At 42.0% G+C, this 18,647-nt stretch overlaps 1 protein-coding gene across 1 annotated transcript in view; it reads right to left on the bottom strand.

Annotated features, from left to right (window-relative positions):
* The window catches only part of LOC308115232 (ephrin-A2-like), an 86,859-nt gene extending 84,421 nt beyond the window's left edge, over positions 1-2,438 (bottom strand). Inside the window, exon 1 of the mRNA XM_080472653.1 lies at positions 1,523-2,438. Within this exon, the coding sequence (XP_080328779.1) occupies positions 1,523-1,710 (188 nt within the window). The 5' untranslated portion in view covers positions 1,711-2,438. The remainder of the gene's footprint in view (positions 1-1,522) is intronic.
* Positions 2,439-18,647: the final 16,209 nt, after the last annotated feature.

Raw genomic sequence — 18,647 nt, 5'->3', positions numbered from 1 at the left:
ATTGACTGTTTATAATAAGAGTAACTTGCCTCAGGACAGTGAGAATAATCATTAGCAGCAGCACTGGGATCAATAAGACCGCATAAAAGCATGAAAATGCTTATTTTGTTCAATTAAAAGCTGAAAAACACACAATTTCGGTCTTTTTTTTTTTACAGAAAATTATTTACAAACTGACAAAAACTCTACGATTTCTCCAAACTGTCTCTTTTGGCGTATAAACTAAAAAACGTCACATTTTTTTCTCTTCAATATGCTTTTTATTGATTAATAGACTCAGTTAATCAAAGAAACATACAAACTAAGAGGCTGAAAAGCCATTAACAGCTGCTCCACTCTGCAAATATTGAACTTTATTGATTAAAAAGATGTTTTTGATATCAGAATATTTGAATATTAAGCAAAAGAGAAATGTTCTGCAACTAGCCCCCCCCCCCCCCCCCCCCCCAAAAAAAAATATATCACCATTTAAGTTCTCTCAGCCAAACAAATATTAAAATTGTGAAGATTAATCAGAGTTTAACCTCCAATCATTGACCCAATCCCCTCATCCGAAGAAAAATACTAATACGGACCCTGAAAAGCAAAACCAGCAGATTGACTCAGCAAAGAATGGATGGTTTTGATGAAAATATGGTTTTGATTCCAAAGTATTGATAATCACATTCACGTTTTATATTAGATTTTGCTACGACTTTGTTTAAATAATTAAAAAAAAAAAAAGTCTTCACAGGAATTCTTCTCAGAAATACTTAAAAATTCATATAAATCCTTTAGGTTCAGCCTCTAGTCTTTTTCTTTATGATTCGAAATAAACTGAGACATCAGGGAAGCTCCTATCTTCACATTTTCCACTATTTAAGTTTTATATCGAGTAAAAAAATCAATAAAAGGAGAAAAGCACAAGCCTGGAGCTTCAGGACAATGAAAATAATGATAAAGAACAAACTTCTACCAAGAAACAGTCAATAAAACCTTGAATAACAAAAATAAATAAATAAATAAATAACGGTGTCTTCATTCATAAACAAATCAGCTTAAAGTGGCCAGACACTAAAATCCAGGGTAAATTAAAAGTGAGTGTTTATGTGTGGAGAACACACACTGGTGTGTTTGTAATACAGCAGCAGAGGATCGTTCACGTCATTTCACCGACTTTTCTCACTTTTACGTGTTTTGTTTCCCACAATGCAGAAGAAAATTGAGCAGAATACAAAGCTGGTCCACTATAGATGTAATATTTGGAGTTTTCTCTTTTTTTTTCTTTATTCTAAATGCTTCCAGGACTTGCAGGAGTTTTGCAGCAGAGACAAAAGGCAGCTTTTTTTTTTTTTTTTTTGCTTCATTAAAAGTGTATAAATGACATCTAAAAAATCATCGTGAGCCCAGAGTTTATCTGTGAGATTTGCTGGGTTTATCTTGGATATCTGTTAGAAATCAGAAAGTTTGGAGTTAAAGGCTCATTGCGCAACGTTCCCTCATCATGGCCCGGTTCTACCGGGTCCCCGAGCTCGGGTCCTACCTGGGGTTGGAGCTGTTCCAATAGACCGCGTACCGGTCGGAGATGAGGCGGTCGTCAGTGACGGCGGAGCAGATCCGGAGCAGGAGGCCGAGCAGCGGGAGCAGCAGCAGCGGAGGCAGCGGCGGAGGCGGCCGCCCGGAGCGCTCCATGAGCGGCGGCGGCGCGCTGCGCTGCGACCCGGCGAGCATCCGCGGCTCCTGGGTTCAGCTGTGAGGACGCGACGGGAGGAAGACCAGAACCGGGACCAGGACCAGAACCAGGACCAGGAGCCAAGCACATGAACCAGAGAGGAGTCACTCCGCTCAGAGCGCGCCGGGCACCAGCGGCATCCTCACACGGTTCAACCGGTTTGCGCCCAGCGGGGATCCTTCCATCTCACGGTGACTGCTTCTCCTCGGAAATCCAGAAATTATTCTTCGCGTCCAATCGTTCATCTTCACCGAGTGAGAACCGGGGTCAGGACCGCAGCGGGGACTGTGTGCACACAGCCTCCCAGTCCGTCCATGTGCGTCCCGCCGCCGGCTGCGCTCGCTCCCACGTTTACGCGCAGCCTGCGCTTGAACCCGGGGACGATTCACCGGGCTCCAGAGTGTCTTTTTCCGAACCGGTCCGCACTTTCAGAGTTCCACAAACTGCGCAGGGTTCCCCGGAGCTCCGCCGCCTCCTCCCCGCTGCTCCCTGGAAGTTCGGTCTCCGTCCTTCACTCAAACTTTCCCACCGTCTGCAGCCGGAGTCCGAATCGGGACGGCTCCAGTGGACGGATCCAGAGGACGGATCCAGAGGACGGATCCAGAGGACGGATCCAGAGGAACAAAGAGCAGCAGCAGCAGAAAGAAACGGAGAGAAAGTTTGTTGTCGGCAGCAGGAGGAGCGTTTGACTCGGTTACCGGCTCAGCTCCAGCCCGCTGCTCCCGGTGCGTCTTGGAGGGCGGAGCTTGATGTTCACGGTGTCCTTCAGCTCCTCCTCACTCACACACACTCACACACACACACACACGCACACACACACACTCACACACACACACACACACACACACACACACACACACACACACACACACACTAAATATGGAAACACTCTCATCCATAACAACCACAAGAATAATAAAAAACAATTTAAAAAAAAATTGAATCAGTTCATGGAAAACTTTTACTACCTTCTGATTTTATTTAAACGTATCTGTGTTATTTAAGAGTTTATCCAACTCAAGGCCTGCTGGAGCTAATCCTCTTTCCAGACTGTGTTGGGAGGGACACCTGGAGAAAACCCAGCACTGAGGGAGAACATGCAAATTCTCCATGAGAGAAACACCCAACCTGGATTTGAATCTGTAACTTTTCACTGTGAGTCAGCAGGACAAACCACTACACCATGTACAGCCAACACATATTCACGTTGTGGGGATGAATCTTCGTAGGAGTTAAAGTTGAGTTCTTGGCCACACTGTAGTCGTCCCTCATCTCAACTCTCACTCACCCTTATTCCTGCTACACACTGCGATTTTCAGCCCCAGACCAAAGATTAGTCTCAGTGTGGGTCCAGTTCAAAAGACAACCTGCGACAAAGTTCAGACAGTCTCAGAAAAGTCTGGCGACAAAGGTGACGCTGCTTGTTCCGATTGCACAGTGTGTAGCAGACATTAGTTGAAAATTCATCCTAAAGATCAAATTTTTGATATTTACATTCATAGAGAGAATTTTTTTTTAATCTCGTCGGTCTTTATTCACAAGTTGCACCTGCTGTTACACCTTTGGTTCTGTGTTTAAAGTTTTTCTGCAATATGTTTGCAAACAATTCATTCATGCTTTACTTAAAAAAAAAAAAAAAAAAAAGTGTTATGCTCCAGTTTTTGCTCGACTCATTTTCTTTCTACTTCTTTGTCATTTGTAAGTCAACATTTTGTTCACAATGTCAAACATCATACTCCTGCACTTTGATTTGACTATGTCAGTAACTTTATATGATCTTATGGAAGTTTGTGTTTTACTTGATCTCTCTTGTTAATGAGATGACGTGTATAAAGAGATGAACCCGTAAAAAAACCCCACGGTGACATGAGCGTAACACACTGAACTCGTTCATTTCATTTGAACTGAACTCACTAGTTTACTCATTTCGTGGCAAAAAGAAAATATGAACACTATTAGATACGCAGAAATAACTGTGATGTTGACTTATTACAAACAATTATAAAGAAAAACATCAGAAATGTGTTCTATGTTGTCCATGTGGTGTGGTTCACAGACTTTTCCTTTAAGGAGAAGTGGGTCTGAGTTCTTAAGGGTTAAGCACATGAATAAAGGTTCAATATGAAAAAATAATAATAATAATTGACAAATGCAACAGGTGATCTGATATATGTATGTCCTGCTGCTAATGCTGCTCCAGTAGCATTAAGACAGTTATATTTCACTGCTGCATCACTGATCGCTCAGCTCTGGTTTCAGTGTTCATTCCTGCTGGTCACACGATGATGCCTCCACCCCCAGTGGAGTATAGTCACAATTTAAAGTCTTTATTTGAAATTTATTGCAATATAATTTATAGCCTAACCTATATATAAATATATAAATATATATAAGAGCTTACAAACATTTATCCTCTTGCTGGTCTCCTGAGGAGAACTGGGGATTGAACGCCTGAAATAGAGACTCGATGAAGAAAAACTAAATACACAAATAACTGATGAGTTTTAATCACATATAAAACATAACCTTTTAGAGAAAATAATAAATGTTTATAGTTTTATAGCTTTTCCATCTTGTCTTAAATTCCCAGTTGTCGTCTCATTGTTGTTGTTGTTGTTGTTTCCCACAATGTAAACCTGTTTTACTCTCCAGTGCGTGTGGGGCTCCTGATTTTGAACGGCTTGACTTTTTGACTTAATTTCTTTCCTCCTCTGGTTGTTGTTAGTTGCTGGCTACTTCTTCCAGCCGAGGCTGTGTTTTTAATTCACTTCTGTTTGTTTTTTGTTTGTTGTTGTCTTGGCGATAAGTTGACGTTGAACCTGACAAATCTATCGAGGGAACTTTGAAACGGTCTGACCGACGAGTGCTTTTTGCCGCTTATTGAAAAGGATTTATTAGTCGATTCCAACCAGATTTAATCATCCGACATTAAGACTTCCTGGCTGTCTTTTTGTTTTTATTTGTGGCGTGCAGCTTTGCGTTTCCATTGTGGTTTTTCTCTGACGCTCAGCTGGATATCCAGCAACAGCTCACATACGTAAGCGGCTCCAGTTTTGTGAGGGCGGCAGTGAAGCTGCTCCTCTGCCCCGTGATGCATTCAGGAGCCTCCTCCTCTCATCCAGTGATTCAGCACTCATAAATATTTCAGAGTGTCAGCTTTGGAGGGAAAGCCAGGAGAGAAAGGGAGGAAGGGAGGTGGTGGTGGTGGTGGTGGTGGTGAAGGGGGGGGATAAGGAAGAAAAAGAAGAGGAATACAGATGAATCTTTAATTCTTGCTTTTAAAATGGGCCCAAAGATTAATGGAGCCGCACTATTAAACTTTCAGAGGGTCCACATGAATAAATGCAGAAACTGTCGGGCGTTCAACAACCACTGACCATGTGCACGGAGGGGGAGAGAGAGAGAGAGAGAGAGAGAGAGAGAGAGAGAGAGAGAGAGAGAGAGAGGAAGGATGAGGGGATTGGTTACTGCACAACAGGAAAACCACATCACACCAGTCAGTCCGTATTAAAGTTCCGGTGGCATCAACAAGCCAAGGAGAAGAAACTCGGAGAGAGATCTGATTGGTCGAATTAAAACTTGAAATCACAGTGAATGACAGCAGCATTTATGTACCGGAGACCCCCGGGGCCAAAAGGTCCTGCTGGGCAACTGTTTAACCGCATCAACCTTGAGTGAAGTTCAGTATATGAGACATGGGAAACAGGAACATATAATATAATATAATATAATATAATATAATATAATATAATATAATATAATATAATATAATATAATATAATATAATATAATCATATCTATACATAATCATATCATCAGAAACACAATATATTCCCTTATATATTATGTAAGGAAATATAAACTCGTCGACCAGTACATAACACATCAATTACTACATCCTCAACCGGGCATGCCTGAATGTTGAAGTCTGAAATTGGACTCTCGTTGATGTGGCTTATATCAGAAGGCTGTGGTGAAGTGAGCGATAATGGTGCAGCTGTGTGTCGCAGCGAGGCGGCGGTGGCTGAAGGTGGTCGCGTCCTGTAACTTCCGAGGACGTGGCGTTTCCTCAAAGTGACTTAAGTGCCGTTTTGCGTCCATCATTGTTCATCTACATGCCAGGACTCTGCAACCTGTGGCTCTGGAGCCACATCTGGCTCATCGGCCCCTCTGTAGGGGCTCCCTGAAGCTTTTGCAAAATTACACGTTGAATAAGCATTTCACTTATTTTATATTATATTTACACACCAGAGAAAATGTCAAAAGGAATTATGTCTTAGCTAAATATGTCTAGACATATGTCTGGGCTAAAAAGAGATTTAAAAACAAATTGGGGGGGATTATAAAATGACTCTAAAAAAAAAAAAAAAGAACATGAAATAGCTAGGGGGAAAAACATAAAATGGAGGAAACTGCAAAAACTGCTTAAAAACAGCCAAAATGATTGAAACAGCTAATGTGTCAAAATTGTCTGTATGAATTAGTTTAACTGGAATTAAATTCCTTTTGAAATTCTGACACAACTTCTCCACAACAGTAGAACTATAACTCCGCGCACGTTCCCACGACTAAAGCCACCAAGTCACCCAGTAAGAAGCTGAGCCGGCTGGCAGCATTAACAGCAGCACAGTCAGTGTTGTCAACATGAGTCTGTTAATGAAGCAGTTTGATTTCACACTGAATGAGTTTCAATTAATTACAGCTTCACTTAATGAAGATAATTAGAGCCCAGGCAGGGAGTCGGTGTGTGTGTGTGTGTGTGTGTGTGTGTGTGTGTGTGTGTGTGTGTGTGTGTGTGTGTGTGTGTGTGTGTGTGTGCATGCTCCTCATGATTGCCTTTGTGTGTTTCAATAAGGTCACTGTGAGGGGCAACTACATATACCGTAAGGTTATAGGTGTGTGTGTGTGTGTGTGTGTGTGTGTGTGTGTGTGTGTGTGTGTGTGTGTGTGTGTGTGTGTGTGTGTGTGTGTGTGTGTGTGTGTGTGTGTGTGTGTGCGTGTGTGTGTGTGGGTGTGTGTGTGTGTGTAGGTGAATGTGTGGGTGTCTGTGTGTGTGTGTGTGTGTGTAAGTTTCGTTATCTCTATGTTTGTTTTGTATCTTTTGAACTTGTTTTGTGTCCCTTTGTAATGTATTTGTGATTCTCTGGTCATTATTGTCTCTTTGTGGTTGTTTTGATTGTTTTTCTGGTTGTTGTGTCTCTCATTAATTGTTTTGGGTGTCTTTGTTGCTGTTGTCTCTCTTTGTGTTTCTTTTGTACCTCTTGGTGGCTCTTTGTAGTGGGCGATTTGTGTTTATTGTGTCTCTTCCTGTTTGTTTTATTGTCTCTCTGTTTTTGTTTTCTTTCTCTCTCATTGTGGTTATTATGCATCTCATTGTACTTGATTCATGTCTTTGTGATTATTTTGTGTCACCAAGGTTATGTTCTGGGTCTGTGCTAGTTTTGTCTCCCCGCAGGAAATTTTTTGTCAATTTGCGGTCATTTTGTTTCACTTTGTGATCGCTTCATGTCTCATTGTGGTTGTTTTGTGAGTTTGTGCTTTTGTGTCTATTTTTAGGGGAGTTTTTTTTATCTATTTTTGTACTTGTCTGTGTCGCTTAATGATTTTGTTGTTGTTGTTGTTGTTTTGGGTGTTTCGTGCCGTTTTGTGTCATTTTTTTATGTCTTTGGTATGTGGTTTAATGTATTTGTCGTTTGTGCCTCTTTTTGTTGTGTTTTTTCTTGTTGTGTGCTTTGCGTCTGTGTGGCATTTAGTCTCATTGTGGTGTTTTTTGTTTTGCGAGTTTTGAATAAATAAATAAATAAATAAATAAATAAATAAATAAATAAATAAATAAATAAATTAATTAATAAATAAATAAATAAATTAATTAATTAATAAATAAATATGTATGTATAAATAAATAAATAAATAAATAAATATTAAATGGATAAATAAATAAATAAATACTGTTTGTGCTTTGAATTTGGGTCCACCTTTCATGCAAATATCCTCATTACTGATTGCTAACTCTTTAATAAAGTTTTGTAGGGTTTTGTGTCGTAAACTCACTCAGTCCCCATAAAAGCCAATCCAGAGCCACAACCAGACGCTGGGGTTTCAAACTGCGATGCTACTAAATGCAGGTTGGAGAGTTAACTTGTGAATGTTTTTTGGTTAGTTTTCAGTGTGTAGTTTTCCCCCTGTCCACTAGTTGACTAGTATTGAGTCTTTCTTTATATACCTTAGTGGTACTAGCTCTCTGTTCCTTTTTTTTCCTGAAAGTTGCATATTTTGTAAATTTGCGAATAAACCCTGATTTTGCATTTTTACCCGTCTGTGTGTCGCGCTTCACCGCTCGCCATCTGAGTCTCAGTAGAGCCCCCGTAACAAAATATGGCGACATCTGTCACCAAGCTGGAAAGTCTTTTTGTAAACTGAACCTCCACTTTAACGAGTCTGCAAATGCAAGTTTAAGTAGCATTAGCTTTGTGTGACAAGATGAATTGTGTCAAGGTATTGCCAAGTTTATTAACCAGCCAGGAGTCAGTTTAAGGATCATGTTTATCCCTGTACAGGTGTGTTTACAAGTAGTAATGGACGTTTTATGATTATGTAAATTATACAATTGTAAGCTGGGCTATTTGTATTTAGCTTAACTTGTGTTTTTCATATTTTGTTATTCATTATTGATTCTTAGGTTGACTTATCTTTTATACTGAAACATTAGAGGACACATATTTGTGCAGTGATCGGCAGCAAGTAGGTTTGTGTCGGTCACTCAACGAGCAGAGGGTGCCAAGGGGCTGGAAGCAGCTCATTGTGTTCCCTGTGGCTCAAACCAAACGCTCCAAAGTTTTTAATAATTCTACACCACTGGCCCTGAACCCCCTTGTCATGAAGTCCTTTGAAAGACTGCTTAAGAGAGAACTTCTTACCAAGACCACAAAAGAAAAAGAAAAAAGAAAGAAAAACATGGGGGAGGAGAAGAGCGGGGGAGCTGGAAAGAAGGGAAATATCCCCATCAACCTCAACACTCGGCAGCATGTAATGTTCTGCAGGGTGAAGCATAGAGGGCGCTCCCCGAGGTCACAACCAAGGTCAAGGTTGTCACACCCGACTGTTTACTACATCTTTGCAAGCCTTTTTAAGTGTAACCCTCTAATTATAAAAGCCTTGATCAAGATTTTTTTGTCCTGAAGCGTTTTTATTTCTTCGCAGGACATGAAATAACGTGTTCAACTTCTTTTTTTTTTCAAAAGTATGATTTTTTTTCTCACAAAGGCGGGGCGGGTTTTCTTGCGTCTCCACTGACAGAAGTCCCGTAATGTACCGAAAGAACCATAACCAACGGTTACGATTTTTCATCACCCTTCCGTTGGGGTACCCAGCACAAACGGAAACGGTCCCATACGGAGGAGCAACAATGCAACCGCCTGCTGATTGGTCAGTGATGAGTCACTCTCGACAAGCCCGCGATATGGACTGCTTTTTTTTTCTACTTTGCAATAATTCCACATTCCGACATTCTATCTACTGTCACTGATGCTCGGTTGGGTTTATAGATGCTATTTGCAGCATGTTGGTGCTCAGTGTATGGCAGCTGATGTCTCTTTAACTTTTGGTGTTTGTTTTGTGTCTCTTTGTGGTTCATTCAATGTCTTTATGGTTGTTTGTTCTTCTTCAGTAGTTTTGTGTTTGATTTACGAGTCACCTGTTATTGTTTTGTGTCATTTTTCAGATGTTTGTGATATTTTTCCCCCGTCAAGAATTTCGAGTCAATATGTGTTTCTTTCTGATGTTTTTGTATGTCTGCAGTGTTTTTCCGTCTCTGTTTTTAAGGTTTTGTTTATCTATGGGGTCGTTCCTGTTTTATTTGTGATTGATTTGTCTCCTGTTTGTCGTATTGTCTCTCTGGAGATGTTTTGTGTCTCATCGTGGTTGGTTTGACTCATTGTGGTTGTTCTCTGTCTATTTGGAGTTGTAACTTTTTGAGGTCGTTTGTGACCCTTCGTAGTTTAGTCTCCTTGTAGTTGTCTGTTTGTTTTGTGTCTCTGGGGAAATCTGTACCTTTGTGGTTGTTGTCTTCTTCTTTGGGATTGTTTTGATTCTCTTGGTAATTGTTCTCATTCAATTTTTTGGGGTAATTTCTTTTGTATATTAGTGATCGTTTTGCATTTATTTGTGGTTGTTTTTTGTTTCTAATGTTTTGTATCCACAGTTTGTAGTCGTGCTGTGGTAGTTTGTCTTTTTGTTTTTGGTTGTTTTGTGACTCTGTGGTAGTTTGTCTTTTGGTTTTTGGTTGTTTTGTGACTCTGTGGTAGTTCGTCTGTTTGTTTTTCGTTGTCTTGATTCTCTCTGGGGTATTTTTGTCTGTGTTTGTAAGTCGTTTGGCATCTCCCTCCAGCATTAGAGTCTCTTTGAGGTTATAGAATAGCTGGGTTGCTGTTCTGTTTGTTGGTTTGTGGAGAACCTTGGACTTGGTCGGACCCCTGCTGAGCGTGAAGTTCAGTTCCGTTTGTCCTTGCTGAAGGAGACGATGTGTCTCTGCGGGGGTCCGACCTCCGAATCAGACGCTCAGACGGACCATTTAATGGCCTGTCTGCTGATTCCTCCATCAGCCTTTAATTCACCCGCTGTGTGTGTGTGTGTGTGTGTGTGTGTGTGTTTCTGATGTTGTGAAGACCTGTTTACGCACTCTCAGTCTTAGTTAAAGTCTCTTGAAGCAGAGGCTGAAATCTCTCGATAAGCACGAGGCTCACAGAGTCTGTTATTGTTGTTGTTTTTATTCTACTCTGATTCAATCTGGGAGTTTGCCGTTATTTATCTTCTCATTCAGTAATTAAACCATTTTCTACACACGGTTAATAAAGATAAAAATATCTTTGAAATGTTAAATCATTCCTTGCAAATGAGTTTTATATTATCATTGCTTTGTTTTTATTTTTGGAAATTGTTTCTATCATTTAGTGGGATTTTTAATTTTAACTTTCTTGGCTAGCATTTTTTGTATTATTTCTTTGGCGGTGGTACTTTTTCAAACTTTTTTTTTTTAGCTGGAAGTCCCCACAAAACAAATAACAATTCAAATATTTATTTGAATACGAATTTAAGTGTCAATATTCGGTCACTTTAACAAGTAGCTATGTATGTGTGACTTTAGAGAATGTCCTTAAGACATGAATGGAAGCCTGTCTCACACACACACACACACACACACACACACACACACACACACACACACACACACACACACACACACACACACACACACAGACCAAGTTAACATACATTTGTTATGAAAGTGTGTTTATTTATGAGTGTGTGAGTGTGTATGTGTGCGTGCGTGCAACATCTTTCAGAGAATTAAGGGGTTAATTATCCCCCAGAGGACACACGGCAGCTCCGCCGGCTGAAAGCGGCGGATTATTCACGTCTGGTCGCACGTGGGCAGAATTACCTGGCGGCTCACGGCGGGACGGCCTCCAATCAGAGCAGCAGCAGCGGGGCGGAGGAGGCAGAGGAGGTGCTGCCAGTGATGGAGGCCAGTGAACCACACGCTGCATAATCCGCCTTTTAGGCAGAAGCGCAGAGGCTGTCAGGTGGACTGGTCGCTCAGAGCGGTGATGGAGCTGTCAGCCGGACGGCCATTAGCGCCACGCTGAGCCGTCTTCACAGCACCCAAACACGGCCCTCCGCACACATGTCAACATACGCGTGACTGCTCACCGAGCCGCACTCGACGCTCTCGGCGGCGGGAAGAGCACGCTGACAGGCCGGACCCGGTGTTTGTCCACGGGAGGAGGAAGAGGAGGTGGTAGTTAGCAGCCTGGCTGATGTTTTGGGTGCAGGATGGAAAGCGGCTGAATTAGCATTTAAAGTAGTTGCCCACCAGGCATTAGCACACCTTGGTGGGCTCAGCCAATATGTCTCCTGCTGGTCTCAGAAATCTCCCAAACTATACAAAAACGTGAAATCAGAGCAGCTCGGAGGAGGAGGAGGATGATTCAATCCCTTCATCACAAGAGCGGCGAAACATAAAGAACTCAGAGATCATCTGTTAGCTGGTTTGACACGAATTAAACCTCAAATCTAACCTCTACCTGGATATAAAGAGTTAGCTACTGCCGCTACTCTAAAACTGATAAAGTGGCCATCAGTTCACACTGGTCGTCAAGTAAAACATGGTTGTACTTGATCAGAGGACATCATTTTGGTTAGGTCTGTTTAATTTTACTTGAACTAGTTCACACACGTTGGCTTAGACAGGGTGGTTTAGATTGGTCAAACATGGATTGGTTAAACTGGCTTAGATTGATTGAAATTGGTTAAAAATGTTTTGATCTGGCCTGTTCTAACAGAATGTCATGTCGTGGCCGAAAGAAAGAGGTCACAGACAAAAAACGACCAAAATTAGTTTGAGTGCACTTCCCGTTGAGACGTAGCGCTGTATGTCGTCGGCATAGCAGTGGAAATGGAGACCATGCTCACGTATGATATTGCCAAGAGGGAGGATGTAGAGAATGAACAGGAGGGGGCCGAGCACCGAACCCTGGGGGACGCCTTGCAGCAGAAGAGGAGGTGCAGTTATTGGTGCTGATGAATTGATGTCTTCTGATGAACTGATGTTTTTCTGAGCGATATGACCTGAGCCAGGAGAGAGCGATGCCGGTGATACTGAGGGATGACTCCAGGCAGGAGAGGAGGATGGAGTGGTTGACGGTGTTGAAGGCGGCAGTGAGGTTGAGCATGATGAGGATGTTGAGGACGCCAGAGTTTGCGGAGAGGAGGATGTCGTTGGTGACTTTTAGTAGGCCCGTTTCAGTGCTATGTTGCACCAGGATTTCCTGGATTTCACCTGGAGGTGGAAAATTCGACGGAAGTTGTTCATGACGTCGGGGTTGAATCCAGGTTTTCTTTACGGATGGGGGTCACGGCAGCAAATTTGAGGGGTTGTGGTTCTGATCCAGCGCTGAGGGGTGAATCAATGATTGTAGTGATGAGTGGAGCGAGGGAAGGGAGAGACAGGCCTTAATGAGGCCAGATGGGATGCGATCAAGAGTGCAGGTGGAGCTGCTCATTCCTGATGTGTATTTTGAGAGCTCTGCGGGAGATAGTACAGAAAAATCTGACAGGGGCTGACTGGTCAAGAGTGGAGGTGGGGGAGTGGGCTCTGAGAGGGCAGAGGAAGTGATGGATTTGGGATTTGGGATGGATTTTTTTGCGGCCTATCTTTTGGGAGAGGGGCGGTAATTTTAATGCTCATGGTGATTGCCAGGTGGTCGGAGATATGGAGGTTGAGGCTGGAGAGTTTATGTGGCATGAGACCCGTAGAGGCTGTGGGTGGGGGAAGTTGACGTGCTGCGTGAAACTGAGACACTGTGAGTTCTAGAAACTTTGTGTCAAATTTGCAGTTGGTGTTCTCGATGTGAATGTTGAAATCTCCTGGGAGGAGAACAGATGGAGATGGGTCAGAAAATCAGAACGATCATAGAGGAAGGATGGATGTGGCTTGGGCAGATCAGAGGAGATCCCATATCACTTCATCAGCATTACAGTTCAGCTTTATTCAGCTTTATTCAGCTTTATTCAGCTTTATTCAGCTTACTCATTTACTCATTTGGATGTTTGGTTTTTTTTCGCTTTGTTTGTTTCTTGTTTTTGTACACGTTTGGAAATAAAGTCCAGATCTCATTCAGGACATCTTGGTCCAGACTGGATTGATTAGTTTAATTTGTTTCAGACCGGTTCAAACTAGTCTATTATGGAAGAGACTGCTTAGACTGGTTCAGGCTGGTTTAGTCCTGTTGGATATTGTCTCGTCTTGCTAGATGAGGGAATATCTGAAGTGGCTGATTAGTTCAAACTGGTTGAGTGGAGACTAGATTGGCTGCTTCAGACTATTACAGACCCGTCAGGTTCTGGTGTGGTCGAGGCTGGTTCAGACGGGTTGAAGTTGGTTTTCAGATGAAAAATAAATAAATAAAAACTCCATATCGGGTATTTAAAGTTTTAGATGAAGCCTGGCTGTTTGCCTTCGCTTCATTTCCTGAGCTGAGAGGAGGAGGAGTAATGGTGTCATGGCTGCAGGCGGTGTCACCGGGAGGAGCTGCCGCCGCCATTTCCTCCTCCGTTCCCTTCTCCTCCACAGATTCTTTAATCACAGCCTGCAGCCACATCAGAAACAAACCCTCCTCCACTCCGGAGCGCGGTAACCACCAGGTGAAGATGAGCACGTGAACGCCGCGCTGCAGGCTCTGATTACAGGAAGGAGCCTGCTGCAGACTGAGCCGATGAAAGGCCAGAGGTCGACATGCCCGCAGACATACAAAGAAATGTGAACGTGTCGTACATTTGAATAAAATAAAAAATTAAAGAAAGTCAGACCCACATGAAAGAGATGAGTTTTTCTAAACAAAAATACAAACTAGAGCCATTTTTCTGTCGGTACAATAAGAGTTGATAACTACGGAAGCCCTAAAAGAACATGATTAAAAACTTTCCTCCCTCCTCTGTTTTGTCGCGATAACGAGTTAATTTCAGTGGTTTTCTCAAGATAACGAGATCATTTAGTCTATAATGTTGAAAAAACAAACTTTGTTTTCATTAAATCATGTCTGTTTAGGGCTTCCGTAGATTAGAATAATACAAACACACATTTATATATATTTTTTTCACACATTTGGAAATCAGTCTGAATTAAATTTGTATGAGATCATGTGAGCTATTGGTCAGGTTGTATCGGACTCGCGTTTGAGGTTTGGCTGGATACTTTATTGATCACTTTGCAGTTACCCATTGTGACCAGGGAGCTGCTGGGGGTCACGGCCCACAGTAAATACTTGGACCGCCAGAGAACAAACTAAACCAGACCTCAGATGGTTCAGCTGAGAAAAGCTGATTCAGGTGAAATGTTTAGACTCAAATTAGCACATTAATATTTTTAAATTTAATATGAAACCTTTCACATGATGTAAAAGTGCTTAACACTTAACAGAACTAAAAACGAATGAAACAGATTTTCTTCTCTCCAAATAATGGTTTCTAATTTCTTCTCCTCTTCTTCCCTCCTCTTATTTTCCTCCTGATTCTTCCTCCTCCTTCTCTTCCTCTCTTCCTTGCCCCCCCCCCCCCCCCCCCCCCCACACTCTAAGGATGATGGACAGTTCAGAGGAGTTGGAGCGACGCTGTCTGACTCCATTCTTCTCTTCAGACTGATTAAAGATTTTCGCCTTTCACTCCATCTTTGATACTTTTTTTTTCAGTTTTTAATCTTCATCCTCATTATAAAACAGGATTATTTATCAACCCCGCCCTCCTGTTCTTCACCTGCTCTTCTTTCCTGGGTTTGGTTTCGTGTGTGTGTGTGTGTGTGTGTGTGTGTGTGTGTGTGTGTGTGTGTGTGTGTGTGTGTGTGTGTGTGTGTGTGTGTGTGTGTGTGTGTGTGTGTGTGTGTTTCCTTCTCCTCAGACTGATTAATCCTCCCTGTCTGACTAAGTTTACGTTTCACATAAAAGACTAGTTCAGTTTATTTACGTTATTTCCTCACTCGGCCATTGTTCCGTCTCAGTTCATTCTGTTTTCACAGCACTGCTGTTAAGTCACACCACATGAACACATTTCACTGTTATTATTCAACTCTTTTTTCTTTTTTTTCCTTTTATGTTTATACCGGATGTCAAAATTCCCACCTGAAGCTTTCGTGTCTTGGGGTCCAGGGTGTTACGGGTGATGAAAGTCTAGAACGTCAGACCAGACACACACATGGTGACCACCAATGACCTTGCCCGGCTTCAGGCATGATGGGCAAAATGGGATTAATGCAAACGGGCTGATGACGCTGGGTGACAGGAAGTAGCCTCTCAAACCTAACTTCTGAGAATCTAGCTGAAACAGCAGATTCCAGGTTTAGAACCAAACCCTCTGTCCCCGGTCGGTACATGAGGGCCAGACCAGAATAATGGTAGAGGGGCACTAACTTCCTCTTCTAGAGTCAGGAACAGAGGGGGATGGTAACCTTACACCCACTGACATCACTACCAAACAAACCCAGTAAGTGTGAGGATTAAACTCAGATTATCACTCTACTCAGATGTTTGGGGTTGTAACTTGAGAGACGTTCCAGTGTAATGCTTCAGCATTATTGACAGTGCAATCTATATTTCTCCCCGTTAGTGTGGAAGTCTAGTGTGGAAGCCTCGCCACACAAGAGTGATTGACAGGCAGGGTTGGGAAAGTTCAGTTTCTGCATGAACGAGTCCAAAGTTCGGTTCACAAATTTTAATATGAACTCGTTCAGTTCATAGTTCTAAATTCATAGTTCCAAAAATGAACTAGTTCATAATTCTTTTTTTCAATATGTTGCTGCGATATACAGTGTATAGCCCACTAAATTACCGCACGCTCACCTGACCCGCCCTCTTCTCCACTCTCAGCCAATCACAGGCCAAAAGACACAAAAGAATCGGAACTAACAAACATAATCAATAAACATTGTCATTGCAACAAGAACACAACTGCAGAGATGTTACACTATTTTTGTAATTTACCTGAGTAAAATAAAAATTGGCAGGTAGCCCCACCTTTTTTCAATCAATCAATCAATCAATCAATCAATCAATCAATCAATCAATCAATCAATCAATCAATCAATCAATCAATGAAACACTTAGCAATTAAAAGGTAGCATAGAGCAGGCAGTGCAAATAAATAAATAGATAAATAATGCAATAACAGACAACAACTCCATCACGGGGTACATAAATACCAGTAATAGTAAAAATCTGAAAATAAAAGCATGAGTCAGATATAAACACAACAAAGAATGAAGGTCAAAGGTTAACATATGTACAAACATGGTGCAGGAGGCAGGGACCAGCAGAGTTTTTTCATTTTCATGTTGAGACGATGGGGGGTGTTGTCGGCAGCTGCTGAAAGTAACTTGTAATCTAACTTAGTTATTTTTAAAAACAAGTAATCAGTAAAGTAACTAAGTTACTTTTTAAAGGCATACCTAGTAATCATTAATCAGATAATTTTTTTCAAGGCAACTGTGGCAAATCGCCGTCCACATCTGCGAGTTGCTCTTTGGAGTTCTGGTACAGGTGGATTAATCTGGGATCACCTGGCAGTTTGATTCTTTCCATCACGACTCGCAGCTCTCGGTCATGTCTTGTGTTTGCTGCACTTTGTCCCCATTTCTCTTCTGACACTGGCAGATGTTTCTATACGCTGTTGACGTGTACCTGCGCCTCATGCTGAGGTTGAACTTGGACCCGTGGTGCTCACTGATGTTCTGCCGAGTGCATCGGCCATCAACGTGTGCTTTTTGTTGTGCAAATCCCGAAAGGTTTAGTCGGGACTAAAACCACGTCTCGAGCACAAATGTGTTTGTGTGGAACTCCTTTTTTCTCATTAATTTATGCCATGTCATTGACCCTGATACGTAGTTGACAGGAGGCCACGTTGATTTGTGACGCTGAAGCAAAACTGCCTCCATCTTTTGACATATTAGCGGGACACTTGCACCGGAAGAGGCGGATCATAAAACATTGATTCTTCACCATCCTGATCTTCATCAAATCTCCTTCTGTCACATGTGGATGATGACTGCCAGTCTGTCCTCACCGCCAGAAAACTACACTGTGCTTTCATTTGTGTTCGCCGACAGGTTTGAAATTATTCTTCTGACATGATTCACCAAGTATATTCTGTTTTGTCTTTTGGCGGTGGTGTGTCTGTTCCTGCTCTCGCCTTTTCAGACCCGGCAGTTTGTTGCTGAGGTAGGGTTTTTTTCACTCAACACTTTCTGCTTTTGTTCTCAGTCTTCCATCATACTCCTTTTTTGTAGTCTCCATTGCAGTCTTTTATCTGTGCGTGTCAACATACAGCTTCATTGTCCTGAACATCATTGTCTAAAGGCCCAAATATGCAAACTGAGTAATACCACTGATGACCTGTGGTGGCAGTGTTGCTCATTACAGCTAATGTTCGACCCGCTAAAAGAACGAAGAAGGCAACAGAAATGTTTGAGTCCTACGAGGAAAGACTGAATGTGTGTTCATCTGCAACCTTACCTCTCTTCAAAACGCTGCCATGGAAACGTGAAACTTTTCTGAAACAAAAATGAAAAAATGGATTTACTTGAAATGTTGTCCTTTAAACGTGGCCTTAAAGGTCTTCTTTTTCTTCTTTTTTTAACCTCTTTGTGACTCTTTTTGTAAAATTTTTGTTATTGTCTGTTTGTGGTCATTTCCTTTCTTTCAGGTTGTTTTGATGTTTTCGTTGTTTTACATCTATTTCTTCTGTTCTTTGTTTTGTAGTTGTTTTGCATCTCTTCATGGTAAAATTTGGTCTCTGTTTGTTTTGGGAGCCTTTGTGATCTGCTCATTCTTTTATTTTTTTTGTATCTCTGCAGTTGTTCATCTATATAATAGTTTTTTGTGTAACCTTTTTTACATTTTTTCCCTCCCTCGCTGCTGTTTCCACTGTATTTTCGTTTTTTGTATGAATGAATGTGTGATTCTGTGTTGGGCTGAAGTTTTGGGCGGATTATGCAAACTCTGCTCAGACTGGAAGAATTTGTGATTGACAGCCATGTGAGACCAAGCTGGCGTGCCGTCCCCCCCCCCCCAACAATCCCTCTTTGTTGGGCTGCGTGTCGCCGGTCCAACGCGGTGAGAAGAGGAAGACACGGATATGAACTCCCTCCAGTCTGTAAAGCCTCAGATCGTTTCCACGGGACTGAGTGTGAGAGGCAACGCTTCACTTCTTTCCTTCTTCTCTTTTATTAGCTCTTCCTTCTCCTTCTCTTGGTTTATTAACTCCTGCTCCCTCCTTCCCTCCTTCCTTCCACAGACACACAACAGTCATGTAACATTTCAAACACTTTAAATTTTTTCAGACTGAATCGAAATTTGGATGTCAACATAAAAAATAGGGTTTCTTCTTGCGGTCG

This window comes from Lipophrys pholis, assembly GCF_963383615.2.
Source record: "Lipophrys pholis genome assembly, chromosome: 10".
In the NCBI taxonomy this organism is placed as follows: Eukaryota; Metazoa; Chordata; class Actinopteri; order Blenniiformes; family Blenniidae; genus Lipophrys; species Lipophrys pholis.
Note: the sequence above shows the minus strand (reverse complement) of the source record. Positions and strands in the feature narration are given on the sequence as shown.